At 40.1% G+C, this 12794-nt stretch overlaps 1 protein-coding gene across 6 annotated transcripts in view; it reads right to left on the reverse strand.

The window, feature by feature from the left end:
- Window positions 1-215: 215 nt before the first annotated feature.
- LOC120940114 (sodium channel protein type 5 subunit alpha-like) overlaps window positions 216-12794 on the reverse strand; it is a 494846-nt gene continuing 482267 nt past the window's right edge. For all 6 annotated transcript variants that reach the window (XM_040352763.1, XM_040352761.1, XM_040352760.1 and 3 more), the window contains 3 exons: window positions 10736-10840; window positions 3579-3849; window positions 216-2133 (listed from right to left, as the gene is read on the reverse strand). In XM_040352763.1, coding sequence (XP_040208697.1) covers window positions 899-2133; window positions 3579-3849; window positions 10736-10840 — 1611 coding nt within the window. In that variant the 3' untranslated portion in view covers window positions 216-898. The remainder of the gene's footprint in view (window positions 2134-3578; window positions 3850-10735; window positions 10841-12794) is intronic.

Genomic DNA, 12794 nt, shown 5'->3' on the forward strand with positions numbered 1-12794 from the left:
TAATCTGTGGATTAGAATTCTGGATATAAAACAGGGTAGTGATCAAGCCCATTTAACAAAATGTGCAATCTGTGGTTGGCTATCACAAAAATATTTTATTGGTCAAAAAAAGAATTTCTTTGTTTCTTTAATATTCGGTCTACAACAAAAATGTGTAAAATTCCTTTGAGATAGTTTCCTTAGACTTAAATGGCTAAATATTTTGTACACGTTAATTAACCCATTTAAAAAGCTTTATTTGCATTACCCATGCCAAGCAATTACATGTCAGCTTGTAATAACAGTTCAAATATTTTGTACAGTTATCAGCAGCAAGTTCCAATAATTCTTTTTTTGATTTTTTTTAAATATTATATCATTCGAGAGTTTCAAATGCAGATTTTAAACAACCATCTGCTCTCCCTTTGGAAAGAAAGAACTTTTTTTATGTAAAAAAAATATCAAATATAAATTTATGAAAGACCATTCATGACATATACAGTAAGTGTATATAGTTTTGCTACAGCAGCTTGTGATATTTGGATTTAATTTAGATGCAAGGTCATATATAACCTTTACTAAACACACTAGTATAAGACCATAAATGAATGTATATAGTCAGGGTTTTGTCTGTGTATAGAGATACATTGCATTACTCTTGTACACATTAGCATACTTATAACCACACCACTGGTAGTACTTCGTAGGCTGCATAAGTTTTTGATGTAAAAATGTAAAGCCAACGTTGACTGAGACAGAGCCAACAAATTATAAAGCATTCATTCCCAGTAGTTCAATTGAAAAGTTAATTCATTATATTCACAAATAAATCAAATATGAAGGCTGCCAGAACTATTGTGCACTTGTACGTCATAACATTCTGTAAACAATATCTGATAGCGTTTCAGAAAAAAAAATATTATACAAAGGATTCTTTGTCTCTGTCTGCACATATTTTACAATCTGTGGACTCATCATTTTTTGTAGAGTCTTCTTGTTCCAGCCCAAAGTTTTCACCTGTGTCCCTAGTTACACTGTCATAAGAAGGCGGAAAAGACGTAGAAGAAATAGACTCTACTTTCTCCAAACGATGCCCAAAATTTTCATTCATCATTATGGCAATAAGGCCTTCCTTCTCAGGTGCTTCTTCTTCAATAATGTTTCCGTCACAGGACCTGTGACGGTAAAGGAATGAGGCTTGTTTCATGGAACGATAAAGCAAATGCCTCCTAAAGGCTCTTTGGATGATACAGGCAGACACCTCTTCTTGTTTGCGTCTTAAGGTGCTGCTGATGGGTTCGTAAGAAATTTTAGATGGATTGGCTGCCATAAATTTTTCTTCCATTTGTATCTTTAGAGTATCCATCTCCCCAGATTCTCCAAGAACTCTTTTGGTGAAGGCAAACAAAATATCCAAGCAATGAATCCTGTCTCCGCTAACCATAGGAAGATCCATGGCTATCAGTTTGATCTTATTTGGTATGGGTATGCGTAAGGGTTCAGCAAGCGAGTCAGCAAATTTAGACAAGACTGAATAATCAATGAACTGTGTTGCTTCTGGGTCAAACTTCTCCCAGACTTCATAAAACATTTCAAAGTCATCTTCACTTAGAGGTTCTGTACTTTCTTCAGTGGCCACGCTGAAGTTTTCCAGAATAATGGCTATGTACATATTAACCACAATAAGAAATGATATGATAATGTAGCTAACAAAAAAGACAATCCCAACAGGGGGATTTCCACAGTTCCCAGGAGAGCTTCCGGGATTGGGAAAGTCTGGATCACAGTCAGGTTTATTACTATTTAATATTGGATTAAGAAGGCCATCCCATCCTGCTGATGTTGTGATTTGGAAGAGGCAAATCATGCTGTTTCCAAATGTTTGAAAATTGAACATGTCATCAATTCCACTTTCCATCTTTACGTAGGCAAAGTTTGACATGCCAAAAATGGCATATATGAACATTACAAGGAAAAGCAAAAGACCAATATTAAACAAGGCTGGGAGTGACATCATTAAGGCAAACAGGAGAGTCCTTATTCCTTTGGCTCCTCTTATAAGTCGCAGAACACGTCCAATTCGTGCCAAACGAATTATTCTGAATAATGTCGGAGACACAAAATAATTTTTTATAATATCAGAAAGTACAATACCTGCAAAAAACAGAATGAGAGAACTTTTAGAACAATTTTAAATCCATTCTTGTTAAAAGCAAACATAACATGTGACCAATATTACCATAAATGTCTGCAAAAATATTTTATACAATTATATAGCATTAAAACGCTAGGACAGTACAAATATCACCCAAATGATGGTCAGACTGAGGTATTTGATAAGAGGCATGGCGCATTTCTTGAAGTTGTAATTTTTTGTTCACATTTTTTTTTGTCACCAGTGCAGTACAGCGTCATCGTATAACTGGTGTGGCGGTGATCAGCAACAGTGACTGATGATAGTATGTAAGAAAAAAAAATTTAATCATTTAAAAAATATATATTTAAATATGTTTTTCTTTTCTCTTACATTTTTTTTTACACAGTATGACCAAAGCAATACAGTGTTACAATAGTAACACTGTACCACTCTGGATGGTGGATCAGGATTTTTTTTCTTTTTTCACATACTATGATTGCTTATAGCAGTGGTTGATCCTGTATGTGATCACTGTGACCAATCACGGCTAGCAACACAATTGTATACAATGAATGGTATGATAGGAAGCCATCCATTGTTTATAATTATCATGTGATCTACTGTGATTGGTCATAGCAATCACATAACACTGGCAGAGCACCACTGCAGTGATCAGTCATCAGCTATGTTCGGTGGACACAGCGGGTGACAGATCGAGTCCTATTGCGCCGAGAAGGGCCACGCAATTCACGTTCTCGGAAGGACATCATATGAACAATAGGGTTCACACTCGAATGTCATTTTGCAATGGCCTGGGTAGGAAGCAATTAATAAAGCAATTTGGAGTAGTTAATTCATAATTTAAGGCAGGACTTCATTTTAATATAGAGTGACCATGCATGGAAGCTGTATGAAGGATATCTCTGCACATTATATGGTTTAGAAGAAACTTCCCCACCCACCCCCACTTTCATAATCTTCTGGTGCTGTGAGAGATAATAGAACTGAGGGAGCTGTGGCAGGCACTCTTCAAGAGTGCCTGACTATGTCCACCCTTTCTGCCCCCCCTCCTCCATTCATAGAAGCCATACTACAGGTCCTTTAAATGAAACAGGATCAGGATCAGAAGTCTGCCCCCTCTCCTTTCATAGATCACAAGCTTTTAAAGTATTCCGATGATTGAAAATGTATGTTGCTGTCCTAAAAGAGGCAATTGACAGGCACTCTGTGAAAAAAAAATATGCTTTATACTCCATCTAGTGGAAAACATTGTCAAGTAGCTGCAAAATCAGGATGTGAGCAAAGGTTTACTTCTTTTAAAGGAAACTTATCAAGGGTTGTTTTAAATGATACTACTGACTTTTCAGAGTTTGGGCCAGCTTACACATTTTGAAAAGTATGGTAACTTTACATTATTTTTTGCATCAACTCACTTTCTAAATGGAATAGTGTGACTACTTACCCACAACTGAAAGGATGACCACCACAAAATCAAAGATATTCCAGCCAATGGTGAAATAATAGTACCTAAGAGCCAGGATTTTTAGTGTACATTCACCAGAAAAAATGACCACAAACGCCAGGTTAATATTGTACAGTAAGTTTTCAATGTCTTCACTCTGCTCATCGGTTTCCACCATCATAGTGACCATGTTAAGGCATATGAGAACCATGATAATAATGTCAAAGGCTTGCTTTGTCACCACATCAAAGACGAATCCCTGAAATTTGTTCTGCAAAATAAGGAGAAATAAGATTCAGCTTAAAAAAGAGTCAAAGCATTTGCATTATTACAGAAAAATTAACAAGTATGAAAAATCTCCCGTGACAAGCTGACTTTAAAGTTCTGACCTCATATCAAACATGTATTATTTACTAAGATATCAATACTTTATGACTAGCAAAATAGAGGTGCTTTAATGGTACATTACTGTGGTGTAGTTGCATTACACTAATACAAGTAGATTTTTAACAAAAAGAATAAAAGAAGGCCTGCACCCCACAGCAGCTCCTTGAAAGCAGCCGTTTGCCCCTTATTCAGTTATTCTTTAGAATGCTTTGCAGACTAAAGTTTAGCCATTCAGGTATAAGGGAGCTTCTAAAACACCAACAATTTTCTTAGCAGTTATATTTTTTAATCAGCAGGTGACACAGAAGAGGATAGATGGGGTCAAATCAAATTAGAGTTAGTCATTAAAATAGAAACTCTATTAGGTAAAATAGTACAGTGAGAGTAATGGGGATAGCTTTTGATCATTTTAGGGGTTTAATAAAAAATGGACAACTTATTTTGCACAATTTAACCACCTAACTAGGCCTTATGTATTTTTCTCCCTAAATCCCCTTAAGTTTCAAAGTGTGTTTTTTGGCAATGTCTTGGTTCTGCACATTATACATTTTAAAGTTTGTAGTCTGCCCCAAGGTATTATACATTGTTTTTTTGGGGGGGGAGGGGGTCCTAGAAATTAAATTTGGTAGCAAATATGGATGAACACATTTGTATTTCCATTGTTTTTATTGGAAATACATTTTTTTTTTTTTTTTTTTTAGAAACAATAATGAATTGTTTTCCTCTAAATTTTCACAATGCAACATTTAAGTACTTAATGCACCTCCACATATGTATAGAAACATATAATCAACAAAGTTCTGATTAAAATATATTAAAGTGATTGCAAAGTCTTGATTTTTTTTCTATGGAAAAAAAAATAACGTACATGTTATACTTACCAGCTCTGTGCAGCGGTTTTGCACAGGGCAGCCCAGATCCTCCTCTTCTTAGGTCCCTTGCTGGTGCTCCTGGCCCCTCCCTCCTGTTGAGTGTCCCAATAGCAAGCAGCTTGCTATGGGGGCACCCGAGCTGAGCTATAGTTCTGTGTATCCATTCAGACAAGGAGCTGCGGTTAGGCCTTGCCCACTCTCTCTCCTGATTGGCTAACTGCGTTTGATTGACAGCAGCGGGAGCCAATGCCGCTGCTGTGTCTCAGCCAATCAGGAGAGAGAGTCCCGGAACGGCCGTGGCATTCGTGGACTTCTCAGGTAAGTATTAGGGTGGCTGAGGGGAGCTGCTGCACATAGAATGCATTAAGATAAAATAACTCTCTGCCTTTACAATCACTTTAATGCAACTTTTATGTGACAAGGGGGCCATACTTTCTTACAGGCAAATTGGTCATTAAAACTACAGAGAACATTTTTATGGCTAAACTTCAGCTTTAAAATTAAATTGGGTTAGTGAAGGCAAAAATTAGCATGATGGCAACTTTTCACAGACTAAAATTATTTTGAAACACTTACGTATGTGAGCGTTTGATGCTTGTGCAGTAAATGCAAATTTTATTCAGATCATCTGATTTCATTGTTGTGACCTGGGGATTCATTTTGGGTGGGAGTATTTTTAAAATTAATATATATGTGGCATATTTTTGGTGGTTAAGGGTGTTTCTACTTTACTTTTTGGTGATCTCCCCACTTTAGTAACACACTGGAAAGTCGGCCAAAATAAACCATTTTCCACTTCATTCAAAACCAGTGGCGGCTGGTGCTCAAATTTTTTTTTGGGGGGGGTGCAAACAAACTGAAAAAAAACCCATCAAACACAGCCACTGTGCCCATCAAACGCAGCTACTGTGCCCATCAAATGCAGCCACTGTGCCTATCAAACGCAGCCACTGTGCCCATAAAACGCAGCCACTGTGCCCATCGAACGCAGCCTCTGTGCCCATCAAATGCAGCCACTGTGCCCATCAATTTCTGCCAGTGTGCCCATCAATTGCCGCTACTGTGCCCCATCCGATGCTGCCAGTGTGCCTCATCAGATGCTGCCAGGTTCCCCATCAGATGCCGCCAGTGTGCCACATCAGATGCTGCTCAGCACTTACCTGTCTCGCAGTGGGTCAGCAGTGTTCTCCTTCACATCCTCCATGTCTTCTTTTGTCCTGTCTCAGGGGTCCAATCACAGCACCTGACGTTTCAGCCCATCAGGTGACCGGTAACAGACCCGGCAACCTGATTGGCTGAGAAGCGGATTCAGTGTTGGCAAAGCAAATTCCTTCGCTTTGCTAACACACAGCTGAGTGATCAGTGAACGCCCAGCATGGCACCCACTGTTCACTGTTTTGGGCGTCTATTAGAGCCTATGGCTCTAATCATGTGCTTCCAAAAACACCCACGACTGTATAATTTGAATTGCCCGGTGCCTGAAAAGGGGCCAAACACCTAAATAGGGGGTGTCAGCAGCGACCATAGATAGATTCAGACAATGTATGAATCTATATATGGTAATAGAGCGGTGCAGGAGAGAGGGGACCTGTGCCCTTTATGGATGCACCGCCACCGTTCAAAACAAATATAAAAAAATTAGACAGGTGACTAAGGAACATTGTCTGTTAATAGGATGAAAGGTTGTAATTTATGTTATGGCCTTGTTTACACCATGATGCTGAGAACGTGTATGCAGTTTTCTGCACAGGAAAAAAACTGACATGACATCAACTTTGGTGTGAACAGGGCACATAACTGACGTGCATGAAAACTGATGTCAACCAGCATGAAAACTGATGTAAACAAGTGTCTCTTCAAATGAAATCTGTGTGGTTTCCCTTCAGTTCCCACCAGTTTTCATGTACTTATGGTGTGATCGAGTTCACTTAATTTGTTTTTATAAATGCACATTTTTTGCAGGTAAAATAAATGTGCATTTACGATCAATATGCATAAATCTGTGATTACTAGTATTTTGTTATTAGTGTAGCAGGGTGCCTGCTGGCTTGTGAAGTGCTCGCCCCCCCCCCCTCTACTTGCTGTCAGCAGGAGAAGCCCCAGGCTGTGTGATGTTCAGCCAGTTCTCTCCCCCTCGCTTCGGCACTATGTGCAGAGCAGTCCAGATGCTTGTAAAAGTTCTCCCTAAGCTCATTCAACCCACTGCTACTGCACAGAGTGAGACAGGAGTGGTTCTGTATAAAATTATGTGCTTGCACCTGCTCCCCCCTCTCCTAACAGTAGTGGTTTGGATCCAATCAAGTCAAATGTGGAACAGCCACTGAGGATCATGGGATTTGTAATCCTTAAAGGGGCCCTGCTCAATAAAAGTGAATGGAGGCTAATGGCTGCAGAACTACAGGCCCACAATTCTCTGCATACAGGGGGGGGGGGAGAAATACAGCAATTTGCCAGGCAAAAATGACCAGAGCTGGGGGAGACCAGCAGGAAATGAGACCATGCAGACCTATTGCTGGGGTCTGCACCTTACACCAGGTAGACAGTGTTGGGAAACCAGTGTAAGTGCACCTGTCCTTTGCTTGTCTACACCAAGGACAGAACTGTGAGGACCACAATGGGAGACTGAGCCACAGAGAGCTGCTGTGTCTCAGAACCTGAGCTGGGGAGACCTATTGTGAAGTGCGGCCATCAGAGAGGACCTGATCATGGGGAATAAAAATTTCTGGGACCGCTGACCACCAAGCATACTAGACCTGATCTGCTGCATACCGGGAGTGGTAAGTGCATCTACCGAGCTTAACCTCTTTCTGCCCACTGTTAAGGCTAACAAACACTGCCTCTTACTTAGCAAACCATCTTCCACCCCTTGTGCACAGTCTTAAATAGACCACTACATGTTCACTACCTACAAAAGGGCCCCAATGAAAGCTTGCCAACACTGACAATTAGGCACCAGATACTTTAGCTACCACTAGGGCTACCCCTTTGCCAGTAGCACATAAACCCACCCGCTATTGGGGCTGTATGCATAGAGTGCACCCAGGAACACAGTTTGAGTAGCTTTTGCTAAGAATTACAGTGGGGTTTCTTTTATGCCATTCATGCTTTCACGGTTGATATTATTTTTACTAATGCTGTGTATACTGATTAAATGGGGTTTAGCCTTATTGCAGTGTAAATCAAAGGCTGTAGGTTAGACTTAACCTGCCTGTCAGTTAAATTATTGTTTTCTGTTGTCCTGTTTATTTGTTTTATGCATAGTGCATTTGCTTAGCATTTTGATAATATATTTACCTTGTTATCCACAAGTTGCTCGTGATCTATTTTCTGTGTACTATTGTAGAGCGGTGCAATATTAACCCTTAAGCTACACAGGTGTGAACAGCCTACAACTTAATGGCAAATGTATCAGTGGGGACCGAACAGTTTAAGGAGTCATGGTAGAACAGTGGACATATCAAACCAAGCAGCTCCTTCGGAGGTAGAGCTACAAAGTAGGGGTTCATCCAGGATAAGTCTATTCTGCAAGGTACTAAGATAACAAGCCACACTCAGTTAACATGGATCCTGCTAGCCCAACCCAGTGGTGTAAGGGGGAAAATGGCCATTGGGAGTCAAGCGTGGTGGTCAAAATCCCCAGAAAGGCCTGGACAAAAGAACAGCTGGTTCAGCTGAAAGTGGCAGATGTCAACCCAGAAAGGAAATGGTGACCCTGCTAACTGGAAGAATCAGCAAGCAGCCTGCAAAGATGATGCAAGAATACAAGATACTCTTCTTGAGCCATCAGCAGATTTATTAACTTGTTACAATTGTGGAGGTGTAGGCACCAACAAATGTAAATGCCCAAGTCTGCCAAAAGGAAAGGAGCACTGAAAGAAACCACAGAGAAACTACTTCAGCCAGCTTCTGATCGTGTTGTGATACAAGGAAGAGTAATAGGCATGAGTCTTTATGAGATGCCCCTTCCAACACCCCAAAGAGATCAGTGGAGATGCCTGTTCCCGTATCCATTCATACTGTTTAAGAAGGGGTTGACTGTCAGTCTTCAGGACCTCATTGGAAACATAATTTGAGGCACGTTAGAAGAAGTCCAATTGGCTAGGGCTGCTACGTCAGTCAATGTTATCCAAGTTCCTGACAATTAATAGGCCCTTCTCCTGCAATACCAGTATTAGTGGAGGAGATTTACACATGAGCTTTTACAACAAGCACTTGAATTAATGCCTCTCCAAATGTTTCAAGACTTCGATATCCAGGGCATCGAATTAGAGAAGTTCCCCTTTGACAGTTACTTGCAGATCAAGTTGTCATTTAATTCAACAACTGTTGAATGATCGGTAACCTTTGACACACTGGTTATTGTGTGTTCTCAGCCACCAGGGTCCAAGAAAGGTTATCTGATTATCTGATCACAGTGCCTAACACAAGTTTTGTGAGGCAACTGTTGGCCTCTGTTGCTCCCAGAAGAGATTCACTGGTAGAACATAGACAGGAAGAGTTGTCCATTCCACCAGTCAAGAGGGAGCTAATTGCAAAAAAGGTGATCTGCCCATCCAAGAGACTGTCTCATTACACATTGGATGAGAGGCCTGGGAAGGTTGCCTGTACCACCCAAGGATTCGTCAAATGCCAGCCTTCCCCACTCCAGTTTCAAGAGAGGGCAACTCTAGCTCACCCCCGACTCATCTTGGTGGGCCTTACCAGTATCAGTGGTCAATGGACAAGACAACCCCCTTCCCTCTAACAAATGGTGGGAGGTTCCCTCACCAGGTTTCTGTTTGAATGCCAGTCGTACTTTTTTTGTACCTAACTTGATTTTTCTTCCTTTTGCATATTCAAAAGCTAAGTTCGAGGATATGGACATGTATGTGATACTGGACACAGTCCCTCCTTGGTGAACAAAAGGACCTTTTATGGGGGGAGTAGCCGAGTGTACACTGGCTTGTGAATTCCTCAGCCCCCACTGATCCATCAAACCAAGTGGCTTCTTCAGGGGTAGTGCTAGAATAGTAATTACTTGTTTAGCTTATTAAAAGTACTTTTAATGCGCCTACCAGCTTGCCTTTGCAGTGTGTGAGGAAACTAGAGTACCAGGAGATAATCCATGCCAGCAAAGGGAGAACAAAACAAACTCCAAGAAGGTAGAAACACTATAACAACAAAGAAGGGCGGGGCAAGAGGGAAAGAGGGACAATAGCTGAAGTTGGCCCAATAATGTTCCCCCCCCCCTAAAATTTAAGGACTGTCTTGGTACAGTAAAAATAGCATACATATAATTTAAAAAGAAATTTATTACATAAAAGATTGTACAATAAATACATGATTAAAATTGAAAAAACAGAGGCCTAAGATAACTCGAAGCAATTTCTGTAATTCACAACCATATGGAATGATCTGAGTCTCGACTAGTTTCGTGGTTTAACCACTTCTTCAGGAGAATCATTCTACAAAACAATACAATGAAAAATAAGACAAGAAAATTGGTAGACAATAATTCAGCTGAAGATTAATATAGACATTAGAATTTGATTGGAACTGGCTTACCCGCCATATAAGGTAGAAACACTGTTGGGTTTTGAAGCGACAACTCTCCTGCTACCAAGCAGAGGCACTAAACACTAAGCCACTGTGTTGCTCTGTTTAGGGCTGGGCTTACACCAGTGTGCTATAGTTTGGATGCAGAATGATTGTATTTTTTACAGGTTTTAGGTGCATTCCCATTGACTTTTATTAGACTGTGCATTTTCTGACAGCGCATTAAAGATGCAGCATGCAGGACTTTAATGCACTTTCATGAAAACACACGTTCTACTAGAAGTCAATGGAAGCACACCCGTTCTTTTGGCACATCCATTTTGCTCGAAAACAAAATATTTAGTTAGGTCATTTTGTGCTTACATGAGGCCTTGGAATTGGCTTCTGAGGCTTTTTTGAACCCAGTTTCTTCATAGCATTGTAGTATTTTTTTTGCTCTTCTGTCATAAAAATGTCTTGGCCTCCTAAGTAAAATGATATAACAACAATTATTATTTTTGCTATAACAAGCAGTACATTATTATCATTACTTCTAGACTATTGTGAGAAGTTCTCACACTTCCTCATTAAAAAGATATGTTTTTTAATTTTAGTCTGTGGCACTATTGGAGAGATGTCCTAATACTTTCTGACCTGACAGGAAGTGAGGATAAAATTGCCCAACAGGGACACAGACCACAATAAAAAACCTTCCCTGCTACTCGCACAAACAAATAAAAAGTTGATCTTTGGTCCTGGCTTGGGCCCAGTCTATATACACGTATATTCTAAAATCTCAACTATTTTCTATACTCAACTATTCTCTCAACTATGGAGATCAGAATCTTGGCAGCCCGACAGCCACCTAATGTAAACAACCAACTAAAATCGGACTCTGGAGTCTCTTTCATGATATTTGAGACTGAATTATTTCACAGTACATGCAGCAAGGGAGGTCATGGATGTCTTGTTTTAAAGCACTTTTACTGTTTGTTTAGAATATGTAAATACTATGTTTTTGGGCATGCGATTCTTTCAGTGGTGTTAACCTTAACATGCTGCTCAGTAATGGTATTTACTAACATTTCCCTATTGAAGAGTACAAGTGTTAAAATGTAAAAGTAAGATCAATTGTACACCTTTCCTAATGCATTCCAATGCATAGAGTTTGACTTCATCTTGATCACGCTGCCTGTAGTTGTTGAGTCAGCCTACTGTTTTTGCTGTATTTTGTCATGTAAAAATTTCTAATAAAGAGCTATTGAAATTCGAATATGTAAATACTTTAATGTCCATAGTCTGGACACGGTTGTACTTTAAATATCAAGTCTAATGGCCATTTTCTGGTCTGACTGTAAATTTCAGCCTATGATAAAGGAGCAGTGTTATTTTAGGGGATATTCCCAAATCTCTTGCTCCTGATGTACACTTTCTGGTGAGTAATGTCTTCCACTGAGTCATTCTAGAAAAAGCATTTTGCTTATCTGAGTGTTATTAAGCCTAGATTCTATGTCTGGGATGGTGAATGTTTTATGCAGTATGCATCTCAATCAAAAAAAAAAACTGAAGTAAAACTAACATAAGTAAGATTTAAAATAACTAATAATAACAAAACAATATCTGATCATCTGATTCCTTTCCCCCCCTCTAATGCCACAATTGGCACCTTTCTGGGGGACAGGATACTTGTCTTTGACGGGTATCCTTTCCCATTTCTGGGAGCCTCAGCCGCAGGTATTGACATCACAGCTGCGGGCCTCGCACATGCACAGTAGGGTTCCCGGCGTGAAGACGAAAAGCTACACTGCCGGGTACCTTTATCTGCAATTGCAGCGGCAGCACCCGACAGCTGATGGAAACACCAGCTGTGGTGCCGAGATCGCTGGACTCCAGGACAGGTAAGTGTCCTATTATTAAAATCCAGCAGTTGCAGTATGTGTAGCTGCTGTTTTTTTTTTTTTTTTTTTTGAGGGCAGACCTCTTTTTTAATATGGGATTAAACCATCTTTTTTTTTAATTGCTAACAGGTAGGACTGTTATGCCATAAATGTTTCCCCTGTCTGTCAGCTGTAAAATACACTGAGCTGCATATGTGCAGCTCAGCATGCATTAATACCCGACTCCTGCATGCGTGGACATGATGTCATTGCGACCTGGCCATTCAAGTGGGTGAAGAAACGAAACCTGAAAGGCCAAGATGAAAGCACTTGGGATTCATAGGATTGGTGACAGTGCAGCACTGGAGGGCACACTATGATAAGTACTGTAAGTGTCATAAAGTTCTGGTATGCAGTGCATATTTGTAAATTATGACCTAAACCTGCAGGGGGGCCATTTTTTTTATTTAAAGAATTTATTACCACTTTAATGGGGGAGGAATTCATAAGCATTGTTGTGTACACTCTTTAGAAATCTGTCAGCCCTCCACATGGAAATTGTGGGT

The sequence above is a fragment of the Rana temporaria genome, chromosome 5, assembly GCF_905171775.1.
Source record: "Rana temporaria chromosome 5, aRanTem1.1, whole genome shotgun sequence".
In the NCBI taxonomy this organism is placed as follows: domain Eukaryota; kingdom Metazoa; phylum Chordata; class Amphibia; order Anura; family Ranidae; genus Rana; species Rana temporaria.